Here is a 19,731-nt window from a genome sequence, read left to right on the forward strand (position 1 = left end):
CGCATGTACATAGGGTTCTAACATCCAAGGAGACACCAGCCCAGAACAAAGCTTGCTTCTTTTACAGTCCAAGATCTTGTGTGTGCTTTTATCTGTGAGTTGTTTTTATGTTGCCACTCCTAAGTTACACTTTGAGCAATTAAACACATTTACAGAAGTGGAAACTGTAGGTGCTCCCATCTGGCAAATGGAGGATTTACACAGCAGACTTCATCATGGTTATCTCTAAACCAAAGTATGGAGAAACAGAGGTCCTTTCCTGTCCCAGAGCTGCCCTTCCAGGTGGCTCTCAGTCAAGGCCATTCCCTGTCTAGTGGTTTCATGCTGTCCCTGGTAAGAGAAACGGGCTTGGTGAACTCCTGTTCTGTTGAGCAGATTTTAACAGAAACATCTAAACTAGAATTGTGTTTGAGTACAACTCTACTTACCTTCCTGTTTTCTGAGGGTCTGGTTTCTATGACATGTCGGTGCCCAAGGAGGCCAGAATAGGGCACCAAATAATCTGGAAGTGGAGTTATAGGCAGTTGTGAGCTGCCTTTAGGTGCTGAGAACTAAATTCTCTGGTTCTCTGGAAGAGTGACAAGCACTCTTAATGACTAAGCCATCTCTCCATCACCCTGTATAGCAATTTTACAACGTTCTTAATGACTTTGTCAATATCATCTGTAGGCTGATTCTCTATAAAAAAAAAAACTGCACAGGAGAACATAAAAATGTGGACAGAGATGTTCACTCTGTGTTGTTTGTAACAGCTGGAATCTGTTAGCAATGCTGCTGTCTTTAAGGGATTGCTTGCAGAGCACGAAGAATTCTTCTGCCTTAAAAAATAATTCACTGTCAGCTTCATCCATCAGTCGGGATCATTCTCAGGAACATATGTGGGTACAAAACTAGTTCCACAAAAAGCACAGGTTCCCGTTTGCAAAAATCAAAAACATAGCCCAGGTTTTTTTTTTTTGCTTTGTTTTGGTATCTCACTATGTAGCCCAGGCTAACCTCAAACCCAATACTCGATGGAGAGGAGATTCTCCTTCTTCAACCTCCTGGGTGCTGGGATTACCATACCTATCCTCGAATTTTTTGATCTTTACAAATTGACACATTTTTTTATTTTACAGAAATTAATGAGACCAAGGAAACATGTGTGAGTCCTTGTACAACATCTTGCCCAAGTCAGCAGCAGCCAAGCGGTGACAATGGGTCAGATGGCCTCTACTCCCACTCGAGAGATGACAGAGATGATCGGGGTCCCAGGTATGTGCTGTGCAGAACGTTGAGCAAGCTGCCAAGGAAGGCACACAGTAATAGCTGCTTAGCCCCTTGCACAGACAGCTTCTGAGGAGCCTGCCCACTTACTACCAGAGCAGGAGAGAAACGGCAGTAGCCTTTACGAGTAAGAGAAGGAGGAGGTGGTATTTGCATTTACTTATGTGTGTGCATGTGTGTGCAGGTAGCTATGGAGGCCAAAACAAAGTGCTGGGATCCCTAGAACTAGAATTACAAGTGGCTGTGAGCTGCCTGAAGTGGTCACTGGGAACTTGTCTCATGCCCTCTGTAAGAGCAGCAAATACTCTTAATCACTCAGCCATCTTACCATGTCTCCAGACAGACCCTAGTTCTTTTGGGAGGAAAATGTATTCATCATTAGTGCCAGGGGAGAATATGAAAGCAAATGTGTGTGGACAGGCACCACGGCACACATATGGAGGTCAAGAGACAGTCTGCAGAGTCCGGGGATCAAGGTCAGCTCTTCAGGCTTTGACTTTACCCACTGAGCTATCGTGTCATCTCCCCTGCTCCTGCACTGAGACAGGGTCTCACTCTATAGCCCAGGCTAAACCTCAATCTCATGAACCTCCTGCCTCAGTCTCCTGGGTATTGGCATTACAATTGTGCACTACTGGGGCTGGAGAGATGGCTCAATGATTAAGAGCCCTGGCTGCTCCTCCAGAGGACCCTGGTTCAATTCCCAACTCACAACTGTCTGCATTCTAGTTCTAGGGGATCCAACACCCTCACATAAACGTGCATGCAAGCAAAGCACCAATGCAGATTAAAAACAAACAAATAAGCAAACAAATGACACTGATCAAAGTATTTTTATTAGGCCAGACAGTGCGGGTCTTTTTAAATGCTGAAAGCAACAATATTGAGTAAAGTCCTAAAAGCTATAAAAAAATAAATAACTAAAGGAGGAGACGGTGCTGGGATGGCACGGATGAGAACTTAAATCAGAATCCCCAGTGCCCATGCAAACACCCAAGCACCTCTCTGCATCTGTAATATGAAGACTGGGGAGGCTGCGCCAGGCAGGAGGCCTGGGGCTCACTTGCCTGCCAGTCTACCCAAATCAGTAGTCTCCAGGTTCAATGAGAGAGTGAGTTCATAGTTCAGAGTTGAAAAGCTATGGCAGATATGATAGAGGAAGACTGCAGGTGTTCACCTCTGGCCTCTGTGTGACCTTGCACACAGTCAGACCAAAGGAAAAGGGAGAAGGAGGACCTTATGTGAGGCTTCAGATTGAGAACTTTAGATAGAATGGGCGTAGGAAAGAACCTGAGCGGGTGCCATGGCTCACAGCAGCAATGTCACTGGTGGCAGAGGCAGGAGAGCCACAAGCTTGAGACCAGCCTAGTTCTCCAAACCAAACCGAGCCAAATACAAACCCTTAGCTGTTTTTTCACAGATGACAAGCCGAAATGAGTGTCTTGCATTTTGCTTTGTAACAGGATGACGAAGCAGTTCCTTCAGAAGCTCTGCAAGCAGCACAAGCTGTACATTACCCCTGCCCTGAACGACACGCTGTATCTGCACTTTAAGGGTGAGTCCCAGGCAAGTCCATAACCAGTGTCCTGAAGAAAGGGGAGAACATGGCTTGCTGAGGTCATCTTTGTGCTCAGACGCTTCTCAAGTGGAGATCCATCTTGACTGAGTTCCTAAGTGGCCATCTGAGTACAGGGGAGTCACTCCAGCTTCTTTGGTTGCTTAATTTTTTTTTCTTGCAAAATAGGGGATGGAATCCCCTATTTTGAACCTCAAATTTGCTAAGCATGTACACTGTCTTCCTGATGTCCAACCCCCGTTAGCCCATCCTCTCCTTTGTATTTGGAAACAAGGCTCACTAGATTCCTGGCTGGCCTTGAACTCCCTTTGTAGCCCAGAGGGATCTTGAACTTTCTATCCTCCTGCCTCACTCAACCAAGTCACAGGGATTCCAGGCCTGCGCCTGACCAGTGATGACCAGGATCTCCAGCTGTCTGTCGGGGCCCAGAGTGACATGGCTTACCTGCTCTTATCGCTCATCTATTTGTCTGTGTATTTATTTAGGGGACCTTTCCTGAGAGCCTTCCATGCATGGGACTTTCTCGGTACTGGGAATCCAGAGGTGGAGGTGGCCCGGATGGGTTAGGAGTCCTGTAAGGTGGCACAGGATGAGTGAGCAGCTGTAGGGAGGAGGATGCTGTGCGGGGAGTCGCACCAGCCTCAGTACACAGGCCTGAGAGTTTGGAAGGATGCCCCACCTGTCTCCTCACCTCTGCCCCCTCTGAAATTCTCCACCTGGCATCTGAGCATAGCAGTGGTTAGAACAACAGATGCGGGGGGGGGGGGGGAAGCAGAGACTAAGGGAGAGGGAGGAGGAGGAGCCAGCATGTCAGGCTGAAGTGGATTTAGACAGAGAAGGAAACTGGGAGAAGAGGTGCCTACCTCAGTTACATGTCACTAGTTAATAAATCATCCTGAAACCCAGCAACTTCCAATACAGCCTCAGTTGTTTTCCACTATGTAAGCCTCTCACTGGCTGCTGGCTCTACATTCTGTAAGCTGCCAAGAGCAAGAACAAGATGGGGTCCCAGTACCAGAAGTGACACATGCCAGGCTACTGCTTTATCTGTCGTCTCAGGGCCACCCTCTTCTTGTTGTATCAACACAAGGGCCTTTGATAAGGTTGGGGGATGGTGCAAGGTCAGAATGGAAAAATAGGTCTGAGGCCTTTGAGAAGTCAAGGAGAGAAAAGATTAACAATGGAACCTAGAGATAAGAATGTCATGGGGGACCCCAGCTTCTGCTTGGAGATGGCAGGAACAAGAGAGAGAAGGTGGCTTGAGACTGCTTGCTGCTGGAGGAACTGAGGACCAAAGGAGCTTTTCCTAGTGAAAAAGGATGGGTCACACATGGGTCAGAACCAGAAGGGTGGGCGAGAGAGAGAGAGAGAGAGAGAGAGAGAGAGAGAGAGAGAGAGAGATCAGAAGGGGCAGGGAGGGCTTGGGTATGAGGCCTTGTGTTCAATTTCCTATGCTAAAAGTAAAAAAAAATGAGGAGGGGTGGCTTTGCAAAGAAAAGCTGTTACTAGCTGGGCATGCTGCCACATGCCTTTAATCTCAGCACTCGGGAGTCAGGGGCAGTCAGATCTTTCCAAGTTCTAGGCCAGCCTGGTCTACATAAGCAAGTTTCAGAATAGCCAGGACTACATACAGCAATGGTTTTCAACTCTTTTGGGAGTATCAAGTGACTCTTTCACAGAGGTAGACTAAGACCATTGGAAAACACAGATATTTATAGTACAATTCATAACAGTAGCAAAGTTATGGAATAGCAACAAAAACAATGTTATGGTTGGGGGAGCACCACAACATGAGCAACTGTGTTAAAGGGTGTCAGCGTTAGGAAACTAGAACCACTGACAGAGAGAGACCAGACTCAAAAAGGAAAACAAAAAAATCTTAAGAAGGAAGGAAGGAAGGAGGGGAGGGAGGGAGGGAGGGAGGGAGGGAGGGAGGGAGGGAGGGAAGGGAGGAAAAGAAGATGGATGTCTTAATCTCTCAATTCCAAGACGGAGGTAACAGCAGATTCAGTGTCTTCTGAGGGCTGCTTCCAAGTTCATGGATGGAGACTTCTGTCTATGACCCCAGTCTATAGCCCAAGGCAGTCTTGAACTTGTGATCTTCTTGACAAAGCCTCTAGGGAGCTGAGATCACTGTTGTGTGCCACTATGCCAGGCAGTTTCTCTCTAAAAGGACACTAATCTTCTTGTGCAGGCCCCACCCTCATAAACTCCTCACACAGACACCACACACACACAAGTCTCATTCTTTTAACACCCTGGAGGTAATGTCCGTTAAGTCAGAATTTGCAGAGACCCAAACACACAGCCTCTGCCAACCAGCAAAACCGGCAGTCCAGGCACACTGCGCACACTGGAGCCTCAGCAGCCCCCTCCCTGGCAGGCTTCGACCGCATTGAGAACCTGGAGGAGTACACAGGCCTGCGCTGCCTCTGGCTGGAGTGCAACGGTATCCAGAGGATCGAGAACCTGCAAGCCCAGAGCGAGCTGCGCTGCCTCTTCCTGCAAGTGAACCTGCTGCACAAGATCGAGAACCTGGAGCCGCTCCAGAAGCTGGACGCCCTCAACCTGAGCAACAACTACATCAAGACCATCGAGAACCTCTGTAAGCTTAGCAGCCCTGCTCCGCACCACATCCCGCTGAGATTCTAGCGTGTGGGCCGGGAGCACGTGGCACAGAAGATGTTCACTTGTGCCGCCTCCCCTCCAGCCTGCCTCCCTGTCCTGAACACGTTGCAAATGGCCCACAACCGCCTGGAGACGGTGGCAGACATTGAACACCTCAGGGAGTGTCTGCGACTCTGTGTCCTCGACCTCTCCCACAACTCTCTGAGCGACCCCGAGATCCTGAGCGTGCTTGAGAGCATGCCCTGTCTGGTAAGTGCGACCCCGAGATCCTGAGCGTGCTTGAGAGCATGCCCTGTCTGGTAAGTACACGTCACAGACTTCGAGCTTCAGGCTGTGCTTCAGAAACACCCTCCGTCCCTTCCCTCCCTCCCTCCTTCCTTTCTTCCCTCCCTCCCTCCCTCCTTCCCTCCTTCCCTCCTTTCCTTCCTTCCCTCCCTCCTTGCCTCCCTCCTTTCTTCCCTTCTTCCTTCCTTCCCTTCCTTCTTCCCTCCTTTCTTCCCTCCCTCCTTCCTTCCTTCTTTCCTTCCTTTTCTCCCTTTCTTCCTTCTCTCCCTCCCTTCCTTTTTTCCTTCTATCCTTCCTCTTTCCTTTTTGTAGTTGTGTGACTTTTCCTAGGGACACTTGAACAATTATCAGGATGTCCTTAATGGGGCACTGTCAAGAGATCAGAGAACAGATTCCACCTACATCGAGCAAACCCATGAGTTTACTGGGGTTGCTTACAGGAGCATGGGTGACTCACCCTGTATCCTGGGCAGCATGAGTGACTCTCCTGAGAGCTGCTTCCCAGGATGGCTTGCAGGCTGCTCTCAGCCGTGCCTGAGGGGTATCTTCCATATAACCTCAGCACACAGCCAAGACCTCATCCACATGAAGTTTCAGCTTTCTGAGATTCCGGAATTTTGTTTACTTTTAGTGCCTTGTGTGGTTCCTTTTGTCTTTTGAGCCCTGCTTGTATCCCCTGGGAGGGGGTATTTCAAGCTGGAAGAAATAGCTTCAGAATGGTGTTTTTAACTTAGTTTCTCAAATGGGAGATGTCACCTGGGGGTAGTTTCCTTCTATTTAAAACATTGCAGTGGCTATATGTGATAGTTCCTACGAGCTATTTATACTAGATCCCTTTATGCGCGCGCGCGCGCGCACACACACACACACACACACACACACACACACACACACACACCCCTATTCTGTCAGTCCTGGTTTTTTGGTTTTTGGTTTTTAGCAACCCTGACTAAGCTGTCCTGTTCTCCGAATTGGTCTCAGAAGTGTTCTAGCCAGAGCTGATCCAGGTGTCCCCAGGATTACTGTTCAGTCGATCCCTTTTGGTCTGTGCATCCGTCTCTGCTGTTGCCTTGTGTTCATTTGATAAGGAAGCTGTCCAGGGAGGCACATCCTGGGCCTAGACCTGGGGAACTTTGCCACCTCCTAAGCTCTATTGACTCTGGTGTTTCCTGTGAACGGAGAGAGGGTAGTCAGCGAGCTGCTTAGACCCTGGTTCAGCAGCTTCCCATAGGGGCGCATCACCCTAGGCCTGCAGCCTCCCTCTCTGCGGTGTGCCTGCCTGCCTGCCTGCCTGCCTGCCTGCCTGCCTGCCCTTGAGATAGTCCCTGTCATCTTTGCAGCGGTCTTGGTGGAAGCACATGGGATCATCTCTAACCCTCATATTCTTTCTTTGTGTATAAAAAAAAAAAAAAAAAAACCTTGGTTCATATGAGAGAGTCAGACTCATTGTTGGGACCTCTCTTCTAGCTATCAAAATGGGTTCTAGCCACTTAACAGAATGGGTTGAGGTCCTTGCCACTTCTGCCAAAACCACTGAGGTTCTGCTCTGCTTCTATCACTGTGTAGTATCAGGTCTAAGTCTCTCTCTCTCTCTCTCTCTCTCTCTCTCTCTCTCTCTCTCTCTGTGTGTGTGTGTGTGTGTGTGTGTGTGTGTGCACTCATAAATGTGCATGTTTGTGGAGGCCAGAGGTCAACCTCGGGTGTTGTCCTTCATAGACCATCTCCTTTTACAAGAATGCCAGTCAGGCAGTTGGGGCCGAAGCACCTCACTCTCAGTTACCTTGTCAATGATCATGTCTGCAAATATAATCACATTCTGAGGTACTGAGGAGGAAAACTAGGGGCTGGCGGACAGGAAGTGGGACAACACAGGACACTCCAGTCTATTCCAGAAGTGGTCACCTCTTATTGTTGATTTTCTGAAAGAACACCGCACAGCATAAGCTTTCTGGGGAACAGAAGAGCACACCTCCCCACCGTCTTCAGTGCAGTAGAGCCGGGCTCTGCTTCTGCCCACAGTCCTCCAGGAAGACACTTCAGGCTTTGCCACTTAGCACATTCTCTAGGGCTCTGGTTACCTCATCAGCACTTAGATTGTTCAGAGACATATTCTTCTATTCACTGAAAGTGTAGCGGGCCCAGAGCTTGGGCATACCTCTGAACATTCTCGAATTAGAATGGGCATGCCGGGGTGTGCCTTCTTCGGCTCCATATACCTTCTCTGGATGAACCCCTCACACCCTGGGCACCAGTGAATGCTGGCATGAGTGAATGTGAGTCTCCTGTAGTCCTAGCTCCGTACTGATCGCTCGGCTAGCAGTGGAGGCCACTGTTTTGGGTTTTGGGTTTCAAGACAGGTTTTGTGTAGCCTAGACTGTGTTGGGGAGAGTGACTTCTCCTGACTTTGTGTCTCAGGTGCTGGGAACATCTGTGCAACCCTACACCAGTTAAAACTGGTCACCTGACCATTTTTTGTGATCCTTTTCCTTTCCTCTCCCCAGTACAAAGCAGTCCTTATCACCTGCTTCTGGAAAACTTTTCTGCTTTCTGCTGTGAACCTTGAAAATCCAGCAAGGGGAGTGAAGGAGCCATGACACCAGAGCATGGTCTGCTGGTTTGAGTAGGAATGGCCCCCATAGGCTCATAGATTTGAGTGCTTGGTCATTAGGGAGTGGCACTGCTTGACAGGGATTAGAAGGTGTGGCCTTCTTGGAGTAGCTGTGGTCTCGTTGGTGTACTTCGGGGTTTCAAATGCTCATGCCAGGCCCAGTGTCTTACTCTCGATGCCTGCAGATCCAGATGTAGAATTCTCCATCATCACATCTGCCTGCATGCTGCCTTGCTTCCTGCCATAATGACGATGGACCAAAGCTGAAATTTTAAGCAAGCCCCAATGAAATGTTTTCCTTTGTAAGAGTTGCATGGTCACGGTGTCTCTTCACAGCAATAAAACACTGACTAAGACACATGGCAAGTTCAAAGCTAATTCATTTGCATGTAATACAGATATATTTCCCCAGCAACACAAGCCAGTTTAGATATGAAAAATATCTGGTGTAATCAGGCAAACAGACTACAAAACGGTTCTTAGTCTGTGGAGCTTCCTCAGGTAGAGGCCAGAAGGTGCACATCTGGCCAGGGGAGAGGGGCACTACCATTGCTGGGTCAACTTTCCTTACTGTATTCTGACCCCCAGGGCATCTGGTACCCAGTGGGAAAGACCTCTCTTGGCGACCTGTACATCCAACCTAGTCGGTGCCTCGCTGTGTGTTTTGCTATTGTTTATTCGTTTTGAGACAAGGTCTCATGAAGCTAACTAAGCCTGGCCTGGCTCAGCCATTGATTATCTGTTTCCCTGAAAATATTCTCTTGAAATATGTCCCAGGAAGAACCAGAAACAATTAGATCAAAGTGTGTTTCAGTAAGAGATGTTGAGAAATGAAGCTAATAGAACCGCTGAGCTGGGAAGGGCTTTGGGGAATACTCTCCAAGATCGCTCTGGAAGAACCTTCCAGGATAGACAAGAGGGTGGCTGAGGAGGCTGGGCAGCTGCAGTGGCTCAGCACGGGAGACCTCCTCATGGTCCTGCCTCTGCACCAGGACATGGCACTGCACTTTGTTTTGCTTAAGAATATTGTGTTGTTATTCTGAGGGCATGTGATATGATGATGCTATTATCTTAGGTTTTATTATTACTAACACACACTATGGGTGTGTGCACACATGCATTCATGCATGCATGCATGTATGTGTGCATGTAGTGTTTATGTGTGTAGGCGTAGATATGTTGGGCAGGAAATGCACGTAGAGGTGAGAGGACAATGTTCAGGGGTTGGTTCTCTCCTTCTACCATGTCAATTCTGGGGACTGAACTCAGGTCATCAGCCTTGGCAGCAAGTGCTTTACCCACAGACCCTGTTGTCTGGCTTTGATAATCAGTTTGGCCCTGTGTGTTTCTTTGCAGCGTGTGCTGAACCTGATGGGAAACCCAGTGACCAAACAAATCCCTAACTACCGCAGGACAGTCACTGTTCGTCTGAAGCAATTGACTTATCTGGACGATAGGCCGGTTTTCCCCAAGGACAGGTAAGAAAGGACCTGGGTCACGTGTATTTGAATGCTTGTAGTTAGACTTTCTAGTTTTCTGATTTTTGCCTCTGGACCCCATTAATGGCACCGTGTCACTTCCCACTCAGGAACAGGAGCACTAACCCACAAAATCTTTCCTGTTTTTTTTTTTTAAGATTTACTAATTTATTTTATGTACACCAGTACACTATAGCTCTCCTCAGACACAACAGAAGAGGGCATCAGATCCCATCACAGATGGTTATGAGCCATCAGGACCTCTGGAAGAGCAGTCAGTGCTCTTAACCTCTGAGCTATCTCTCCAGCGCCAAATCCTTACTTTTTTTTTTTTTTTTTTTTTTTTTTACAGTTTCTCTCTCTCTCTCTCTCTCTCTCTCTCTCTCTCTCTCTCTCTCTCTCTCTCTCTCTCTGTGTGTGTGTGTGTGTGTGTGTGTGTGTGTTGGTACACCTGCTCACACAAGAGATCAGCTTGCACTACATTGGTCCCGGGGCCTGAACACTGAACTCAGGCTCAGGAGCAGATGCCTTTCCCTGCTGAGGCATCTCACAAGGTTCTTGTCTTTGGTTTTTTTAAATCTTGTAAATAATGCTTCTGGGAGCATTTGGGTGCACATTCCTGTGTGGGCATGGCTTGCTCTCCTTGGGTAGATAGACAGGACTAGAAGTGATGGGCCAGATGACAGCTTCATGCTGGGCCTCTGAAGAGCCACCAAATGCTTTTTCAAAGCAGCCTCACTATCTTGCTTTCTTTTCAGCATTGTGAGGACCTGAGTTTTCTGCATCCTTGCCAAAGTCACATTTCTACCCCTGCTGTGGAATGCCAAGTGCAGGCTTGTCATGCTTGTCATGAGCTCTTCCCTGGGGGCTCTTGGAAGGCAGGTTTTCCTTATGCACCGGCCATTGTCACCTGTTCTTTGGGAAATGCTGGCGTTGTGCCTCTGCTCTTTTAAAACAATAGTGTACTTTTTGAAAAAAAGCAGTTTTGGGTGAAGGAAAAGCAGTTTCCCAGTATGATAATCTTGCATCCTTGGGGACGCTTGTTAAAGCTGATGGGCCAAAGTTGACGTAAGGCTGGGCGGTGGTGGCACACACCTTTAATCCCAGCACTTGGGAGGCAGAGGCAGGTGGATTTCTGAGTTCGAGGCCAGCCTGGTCTACAAAGTAAGTTCCAGGACAACCAGGACTACACAGAGAAACCCTGTCTCGAAAAAAAAAAAAAAAAAAAAAAAAAAAAAAACAAAAACAAAAAAACAAACAAACAAAAAAAAACAAAGTTGACATAAGGTTAGTAAGTGAACTCCAACATTTTTTAAAAAAGGGTGTGTGTGTGTGTGTGTCTGTCTGTCTGTCTGTCTGTCTGTCTGTGTGCCTGGTGAGACTGGAAAAGAACATGAGACCCCTGGAGCTGGAGTTACAGGCAATCGGGAGCCACCCAATCTGGGCACTGGGATCTGAATTCTTATTTTCCACAATTGCAGCAAGCACGCTTAGCCACGGAGCCATCTCCAGCTTACTGAATGTGAAGAAATGAGTGAGTTCGGGGGCTGAGGAGATGGCTCAGTCAGTAAAGCACTCCCCTCATAAGCATGAAAACTTAAATTTGGCCCCAGAACTCACAGGAAAAGATGGCACTGTGGCAGGTGCCTGCCATCTCAGCTCTGGAAAGGTGGAGACAGTGTTCCTGGAACACACTGGCCAACCAGCCTAGCCTACTCAGGGGGCTTCAGGTCCCAGGAAGAGACCCTGCCTCAGAAACAAGGTGGATGGTGCCTGAAGAGGGAAGACACCCAAGGTCACACCCTGGCCTCCATGCGCACATTCATACATGTACATCTGCACACACATGTATGAACAGGCACAAGACCAAAGAACAAGCACATTTGGCCAGACAGCATATGTTTATAATTTTCTTTTAACCTTTACAAGCTGTAGGGAGCCTGATAGAGAGATGGCTCAGAGGTTGAGAACATTTGTTGTTTTTGCAAACCACTCTGGTTGGATTCCCAACACAGCTTATAACTAACTACCTCTAACTCCAGCTCCAGGAGGAGCCCGCTTCTGGATTCTGATGTCACCTGCACTCTTACAGTACACATACACACACACAAAATGAAATATAAATACACCTTTAAGTGAAAGAGTTAATTCAGCCCTACACCTGCCTCCTATGTCCCTTCTCCCACCACTTCCCTGACGCCCAGGGTCTCACACTTCCTGGACCTCATTATTTAGCCTCAGCTGACATCGAACTCAGGGCACTGTTCTGCTCAGGTGTGGACAGCATGTGCCCACACCCAGCCCCCAGTTCTGTCCTTTGCCATTACCTAGGGCGTGTGCAGAGGCATGGGCCCGAGGAGGGTATGCCGCCGAGAAGGAAGAGCGTCGCCAGTGGGAGAGCAGGGAACACAAGAAGATAACCGACAGCCTGGAAGCCTTGGCCATGATCAAGCGGCGGGCTGAGGAACGGAAGAAGGCAAGAGACAGAGGTACGCCCCAGACCGCAGCTGTGCACGCTGCGGAGTGTGACTCTTTCCACATGTCTAGGAAACATACACAGGTCAGACACTTCCTGCAGATGGACCAGAGAGAAATTAGTGTCAGAACAATTCTTTGGTGGGCATCCAGTTCTCTCATTTAATAAGGAAAGCTGATATGCATGCTGATGGAATGGATGTATGCAGGTTTTACATAAAGCATTAAACCCTGGGGCCTGCAGAGGTGGCTCAGCAGTTAAGAGCACCGTGTGCTCTTCCAGAGGACCCAGGTTTGATTCCCAGCACCCACAGGGTAGCTCGTAAGCATCAATAAGTCTAGTCCCAGGGAATCTGACACCCTCTTCTGGTTCCCATGAAGGGCATCACAGTCAGGTTTTCCTGTAGTCTCACAGCTGCAGGGCTGAGGGCTCTGACTGACAAGAAGACATAGCATCAGAGGGCAGAGAAATGCTTAGGACTCCTTCAAAACATGTTGAAAATTCTTTCTTAACCCCAAGCTGAAATTCATGGGATGATTTTTTAATTTTATGATCAGTGTGTGTGTGTGTGTGTGTGTGTGTGTGTGTGTGTGTGTGTGTGTGTGTGTAGTGGGCACAGACATGTTGGGCAGGGTTGGGGCCTTTCACAAATTCCTGGGTCCTTCCTAAGGCAAGGGCTTATGAGCAACTGTCAGCCTGTGTCCCTGGGAGCATACTCAAAATGATCTTTATCCTCAAGATACCTTCCAGTCAGCTTACCAGCACATCCTTGGACCAGCCCAGCCTTAGGCAACTCTGGACTTTACTTCTCTAGGGGAGACACCCCTGCCGGACAGCGAGGAGAGTATCCCCACCAGCCCGGAGGCTCAGGAAAAGCCACCCATGGTGGAAACCCAGAAGAAGATGGAGTTGTTTGTGAAGGAGAGCTTTGAAGCCAAAGATGAACTGTTTCCAGAGAAGCCAGGAGGAGAGGAGCTGCCTGTGGTGGTGGTGAATGGAGCAGTGGAAGATCCAGACTTGTCCGGGAGCCAGGCTCACACCCAGACACCTGTGGTGGTTACCCCTGAAGGTAAGGCAGCTAAAATCAAATAAGACAGCCCCTGACCCTGTACAGCTATGGCCCCTGACCCTGCTGCACACAGCTATGGCCCCTGACCCTGCTGCACACAGCTATGGCTCCTGACCCTGAACAAAGTTATGGCTCAGACTCTGAGACCACTGCTGTGGTTCATTCTAGAAGATAAAGTCCATGGGAAATCTTATTTCCAAGGGAGAAGAGTGCACCTTTGGAAACATGTCACATTAAAACCAGATGAAATTATATAAGCACCAGGGAAAGCTATCAGTAGACAATTTGACTTAAGCCAGTGGGTCATTTTGAATCAATAGAAGGAGCAGTGGTGTTTTCTATTGGGTTTTAGATGAAGGCTATTTCAGCCAAGTGTTTCAACACACACACACACACACACACACACACACACACACACACACACACACACACCTCACTGCACAAAAGGAATGGGTGCTATCAAACAAGCACTCAGGACTGGCTCACAGCCCAGAGAGGCCACTTTCATTATAAATAGTAGACTCATTAAAAATGTAGAGCTGGAAAGACAGAGACAGGTAGATCTCTGGAACTCTCTGGCCAGCCAGCCTGGCTTTATCCATGAGCCTATTCTAGCAGGAGACCCTATTCTAGTCTGCTTTCTGTTGCTGTGATAAGACACTCTTACCATAATCAAATAGCAAGGGAGAGGGTTTACCCAGCTTACACTTCCAAGTCATAGCCATCCCTGAGGACACCAGGGCAGGAACTCAAGCAGGAAATAGAGGAACACTGCTTGCTGGCTCAGTCTCTGGCCCATGCTCAACTAATTTTCTTATACATTTCAGGGCCACTTGCCCAGGGAATGGTGCTTTGCAATGTGGGCTGGATCCTCCTATACCAACTAGGAATCAAGACAGTCCCTCAGAGACATACCCCCAGGCCCATTTGATGAGACAGTCCTTCATTATAGGCTTCCCTCTCAGATGACTCTAGGTTGTGGTTACTGATAGGTAACCCAAGATGACACAGGAGCTGGCTTGGAATGTTTTGTGTCCACAGAGCCATGGACATAACTTTCAGAGCCCCAACTTGACAGGATATGAGGTCTGGCCCAGAAAGTAGGTCCTGCTACAAGTCTGGAAGTGCTGTGTTTTCACTAAGGGATCTGTAAAAGATTGGGTGCCAGGGCTGCAGGAATTGGCATGCAAGTGAAGGGGCCTGGGCAGGGCAGAGCCTCAGTAACCCATCTAGCTAGACCTTGATCTCAGTCTCACTAAAATCCACACTGTGAGTCCGCACTGCCAAATGCCAACAGTTTGAACTAAGAACAGCCACCTTCTTTGCAACATCTTCACAAAGCTCCAAATATCCAAGTCCTTTACAGGCTTAGTGGGAGTCGGGGCAGAAGTACTTCTGGTATTCCCAGAACCTTAGGGTTAGTGGCTCCAGTGTGGGGACTCAGATACCCCAAGCTTAAGAGAGGCAGGAAATACAGGACAGAGTGCAGCAGGAGGCATGCAAGAGCAGTCTAGAGAGGAGAGTGAGGCAGGGAGATCAGGAATCCCAGGCTGGCGGGGGTAGGGGCAGCCATGGCCATGGCCGTAGCAGCAATGTTGGCGATGCACGCCTTTGATCCCAGTACTAGGAAGTGGATCTCTGAGTTCAAGGCCAGTCTGGTCTACAGAATGAGTTTCAGGTCAGCCAGGGCTACACAGAGGAAATCATCTCAAAACCAGACAAAACAAAACAGAAATGGAGAGAGAGGGCATGGGGTGGGTACTTGAGAGCCACAGCCACCAAGAGAAACCTGCTTTTGGTGCCCTGCTATGCATATTCAACAGGTATGCTGTGATTCTTCTAGCTTTGATAGGGTCCTATGCCAGAATGTCTATCTGGGCACATGCCTTGCTTTGGTTGTAGCTTCTACAATAGGGAAGGCTTGCTGTCTCTAGCTCAGGGCACATGGAAGGTGAATTGACAGACCCTTAGCCTGCCTGTTTGAGCTTCTGGGAACATGTCTGTTCAGCAAGGATCTTGCTTGTCCTATGGCTTTCCACACGTGGATGCTCTGTGGCTGGTATTTGAAGGTACTGGGCTCCCAGGTTCAGCATGTGGGGCTGTCTCACCACCTCTGATAGAAATGTCACAAATAGATCTGCAGGTCAAGATGGACTTCCTGGCTCAGCCACTCCTCCATGTACCCAGCTGAGGTGGCAGTGAGTGAACACATCATACAGGGACAAGGCTCATAATGCTTCTGCCCATCCAGGCAGCCTTGCTGTGTTAGCTGTCACAGGCCCTGACCCTGGAAAGCAGGCGGCCATGCACATGGTGGACAGGCAGTGCAGGCTTGCAGTGTGGCCTCTCTGGGCTTTGGAACCAGCACTTGTTCTGAGCACATCCCTTTTTTGCTGGGCAGTCAGGCTGTCTGCTCTGGGATCAGCTGCTTCTGCAGTCTCTAGACTCACCTCCTGTCACAAGAGGGCCAGCTTCTTCCAGTCTTTCCTTCTTCCAGGTCTGTCTCTCCACCAAAATCGCTAGTCACCCTAAGATTTGTATCTGAAACCAGTGCTGGGCCAGTAACTTCTCACTGCTCTTCCTCAGAGTCCACATCTCCAGTGGCAGCTACTGATGGGGCCAGGACTGAAGACACAGAAGCCATTGCCCTGGAGACCGAGAGGCTTTTCATCAATGTGAGCAGGGGGCTTCAAGCTGGGGGGTTGTGTGATACCTTTGTGGTCCCCACTGAGGAGTCCTCCAGGGAGCAGGTATATCATAGCCAACAAGGTATAACCCCCAGTCACCCCACCCTACTGAGACTCAGACTTGGGGACTGGTCCATTTACCTCACCTGGGCTGTGAAAGCCACACTAAAGGTTCCAGGGACATTACAGTGCAAAGCAGTTGTGTTTTCGGGTAGTTACCACAGCGAGGCTTTATTCTTGTATCAGCAGAAGCGGAAGACCCCAAGCCCGGGAAAGGCACTGCTATATGTACCCTAGAGTGGTGTGTTCACTTCTGATTGGCTGTTCACTCATTACCCCATATTACGCCCCCGGGATGGGCAGTGACTTTGGCTCGCTTTTGCCTTTTGCACCTGCGCAGTTAGTTGTTTACTTGTGGGAGCACAGGATGCCGGCGCCATCTTGTCACCGTGGCTCCTAACAGTTTTTGTTTTTTGTTTTTTGAGACAGGGTTTCTCTGTGTAGCCCTGGCTGTCCTGGAACTCACTCTGTAGACAGGGCTGGCCTCAAACTCAGAAATCCGCCTGCCTCTGCCTCCCAAGTGCTGGGATTAAAGGCGTGCACCACCACCGCCCGGCACGCAAAGCAGTTCTGTGGCCAGCCCTACAGTCACACTGTATCACTGGAGTCTGCTGGGCATCACACCCACAGTCTGGTAGGTGGTTCTGGCCACCTCATTGACTGGTCTCCACTCTGCTTCCTGTTGGTTCACCATGGTGTGAGTGTCCAGGGTCCCTCCAGCAAATGTTGGGTTACAGCTCATCCCATGTGGATGACAATCCAATGTATGTCCTGCATGCAAGGTGTGAGAAACCACACACTGTCACATTGTCCCAAGACCTGAAATTCAGTGGAACAATAGTTTAAGAGGCACGCAAACCACATGAGCTGGGGCTCGCTCTGCCTGCCCCAGCCTAAGCTTTGAGTTGAGAACTGGCTGTCGAGCACAGTGAAGACGTAGTGGAGTCTGAGGCTGCCTTGAGACATGGTATGGACTGAGTGTCCTGAGATAGCCAGTATTATCATCCCAATATTACGGAGTAGAAATGGGGGAGACAGAGAGGTTAAACAACTTGCCCAAGACCACACATCGAGGAAACAGTGGCATGGTTTTCTGATTTTCAGGAGGTACAGGCTAATGTGTAACAGGCACTTTTGAGTTTGGGTTCCCTGTGACAGAACAGAGTAAAGAGGCTGTGACAATCTCCCTGTGCCTAGCCTGCAAACCCTCTTCCATTACCCACACTTTAGTGTCAGTGTGTCTATGAGCATGCTGGGGTGTGGGGGGCATGGGTGGAAGCTGCTGAGGGGCCTTGGTGACAGTTCCCTTGTCGCCTGATACTTTCTTCCACTGTGTCTCTGGATGACAATGTAGTCACTGACTCTTTCAGGACCTGCCTGATTTGGAAGATGCTGATGGTACAGACGTGTCTGCAGAAGACCAGACGAAGGTCAGCATCTCCTTTCCTAAAGCCCACAATGGCCTCAACTTGTGGCAGCCCTCACCTGCCTGTCTCCCAGGTTCTGGGCTTACAGGAGTGTGCCACTGTGCCTTTCCTGTAGAAGCCACTTCTGTCTCCTGAAAGCGAACTGCCCTTCTGAGGAGACAGCTGCCCTCTAGTCGCTCTGAGGGCTTATTTCAGTGACCTGGGTTTTCTGCTGCCCACTCTACTGGTGGCTGCAGGAAAGGACCTGGGCACATTCAGCCTTATGCTGTGTTCCCATTCACGCCTCACAAACTCATCTACTAAAGCTAGACTTGGAGGGAAGGAGGAGCACACAGGGAGGCACCTGACTCTGCTCCCTGAGCATAACTAGGAGCCAGCAAGCAACTGTCAGACCTGTCCCAGAGGCTTTGGAAGGGACCTCTTCATGAGGTCTCATATCCCTAAATAATAAGCACACTGGCCACGGCTCTGTGGTAACCAAGGTTGTCCAGGATCAAAATCTGAAGAACTGCTGGGCTTTAGGGTGTAGCAGAGGCTAGAACCCTGCATTGGTGGGATGTGTGGAGAATCTGCTGGCTGAGGTGTTTATCCTGAGGCCCTGTACCAGCCTGCTTCCTCCCTACCTGGCATGTGCTTTCCTATATTGTGACCACTGGAAAAACAGACACAGTTCACGTTCTCTCACCAGGAAACAGGCATCCCGAAAATCCAGGCCATTTCTAGCTTGAGTGATGACAGTGACCTGGAGCTGGATGAGCTGTCCCTTTCCATGTTGGAGGACACTCCCATAGGCACCACAGGCGCCCTCTCACACATATTTTCGGTCTCCAAGGACCTCTCAACAGCAGCCACAGTGCCTTTTGCAGACATATGTACAACAGCAGCAACAACAGACTTAGAAATTCAAGGTCAAGACTCCGGCACAGCATCTTCACGCCCCCTCATCCAGGAGCTCAAAGAGGATGAACTGGCAGGAGAGTCAAATCAATCACTGTCACCCCAAACCTGTACAAATGACCCTGCACTTGCCCAGTCTAGTGAAGATGGAGATGACCAGCCGCTTGCAGCCACTCCACTAGGTAACACTCTTAAGAGGCTATATGGGAGCTGGGCAGTGGTGGTGCACGCCTTTAATCCCAGAAGAGGCAGGTGCATTTCTGAGTTTGAGGCCAGCCTGGTCTACATAGTGAGTTCCAGGACAGCCAGGGCTACACAGAGAAACCCTATCTCGAAAGACAAAAAAAAAAAAAAAAAAAAAAAGAGACCCAAAAAGTAGCCATGTAGGGACTGACCGTCCTACCTCAGGAGTCCTACCTACCGTCGAACCTCAGGGAGTGAGTAGTGGAGGGGGGTTTCTGCCCATTCCTAGGTCTGGTTGTGGTTTGTCAACCTAGACCTATGGTTCCAGGCCAGAGGCTCTGGAGGAGGGGACCACAGACATCAGGGCTGAGTGACAAAAGCATTGGTGCTAGTCGGAGGCGTGGCTAGTCAGTGGAGGCGTGGTAGCTTTAAACCACACAACTGATGCTGCTGTGCTAACTCCCCAGACAAGTACCCCCAGGGTTGGCTGTGCATTTTAGGTGAGTACTTGCTTTTGGGGTGGCTTATGCTCCCCATTCTCCCCTTGCACAAGATACACACACACTCACTCACTCTACAGTGGGGTGGGTTTCTGATCTCATCAGAGGAGGACCTGATTGGCAGCCAAGTAACATGCTGACAGTGTGGGTCTTAAAGTGTTTATATAAGGAGCCTGTGCTGGGCTGGACCAATCCAAGTACTGACTTATTCTCTCCAACTCTTCAGGAGATGGAGCTGACAGTGAAGCACAGTCCTCGTTGGACCTGGAGGAGCCCAGCACCGGTTTAGGCCTGGACGATATTGAATTTGGCTTGGACTGAGTCTCAAGGCGGTCTACAGTTAGGCTATCAGTGGCACAGCGGATGCAGGGCACCCTTTCCTGTGTATCACTGCTGGTGCTCTCTGCACCCCACCCTGCATGGCAGGTGCTGGGCAGCTACACCAGTGTGCCTTGTTGTACCCAACACATCGGTTTCCCCTGGTTACAGACCCCACAAGAACATAAACAGTTTAAGACCCACATGGTCAGCACGTTCCTGGGCTGCCAGTCAGAAACCCCACCCCACTGTATTAAGTATGTATCCCCAGGC

General features: G+C 49.4%; 1 protein-coding gene and 1 pseudogene across 1 annotated transcript in view; one reads left to right on the top strand and one right to left on the bottom strand.

Annotated features, from left to right (window-relative positions):
* Dnaaf1 (dynein axonemal assembly factor 1) overlaps positions 1-19,661 on the top strand; it is a 21,111-nt gene extending 1,450 nt beyond the window's left edge. The window contains exons 2-12 of the mRNA XM_034522344.2: positions 1,119-1,254; positions 2,730-2,821; positions 5,226-5,447; positions 5,553-5,719; positions 9,720-9,841; positions 12,173-12,330; positions 13,132-13,386; positions 15,973-16,061; positions 17,504-17,563; positions 18,249-18,639; positions 19,367-19,661. Coding sequence (XP_034378235.1) covers positions 1,119-1,254; positions 2,730-2,821; positions 5,226-5,447; positions 5,553-5,719; positions 9,720-9,841; positions 12,173-12,330; positions 13,132-13,386; positions 15,973-16,061; positions 17,504-17,563; positions 18,249-18,639; positions 19,367-19,461 — 1,787 coding nt within the window. The 3' untranslated portion in view covers positions 19,462-19,661. The remainder of the gene's footprint in view (positions 1-1,118; positions 1,255-2,729; positions 2,822-5,225; positions 5,448-5,552; positions 5,720-9,719; positions 9,842-12,172; positions 12,331-13,131; positions 13,387-15,972; positions 16,062-17,503; positions 17,564-18,248; positions 18,640-19,366) is intronic.
* Positions 7,542-8,608, bottom strand: LOC117723432 (NADH dehydrogenase [ubiquinone] 1 alpha subcomplex subunit 2 pseudogene; annotated as a pseudogene).
* Positions 19,662-19,731: the final 70 nt, after the last annotated feature.

The sequence above is a fragment of the Arvicanthis niloticus genome, chromosome 18 (genome assembly GCF_011762505.2).
Source record: "Arvicanthis niloticus isolate mArvNil1 chromosome 18, mArvNil1.pat.X, whole genome shotgun sequence".
Taxonomy (NCBI): domain Eukaryota; kingdom Metazoa; phylum Chordata; class Mammalia; order Rodentia; family Muridae; genus Arvicanthis; species Arvicanthis niloticus.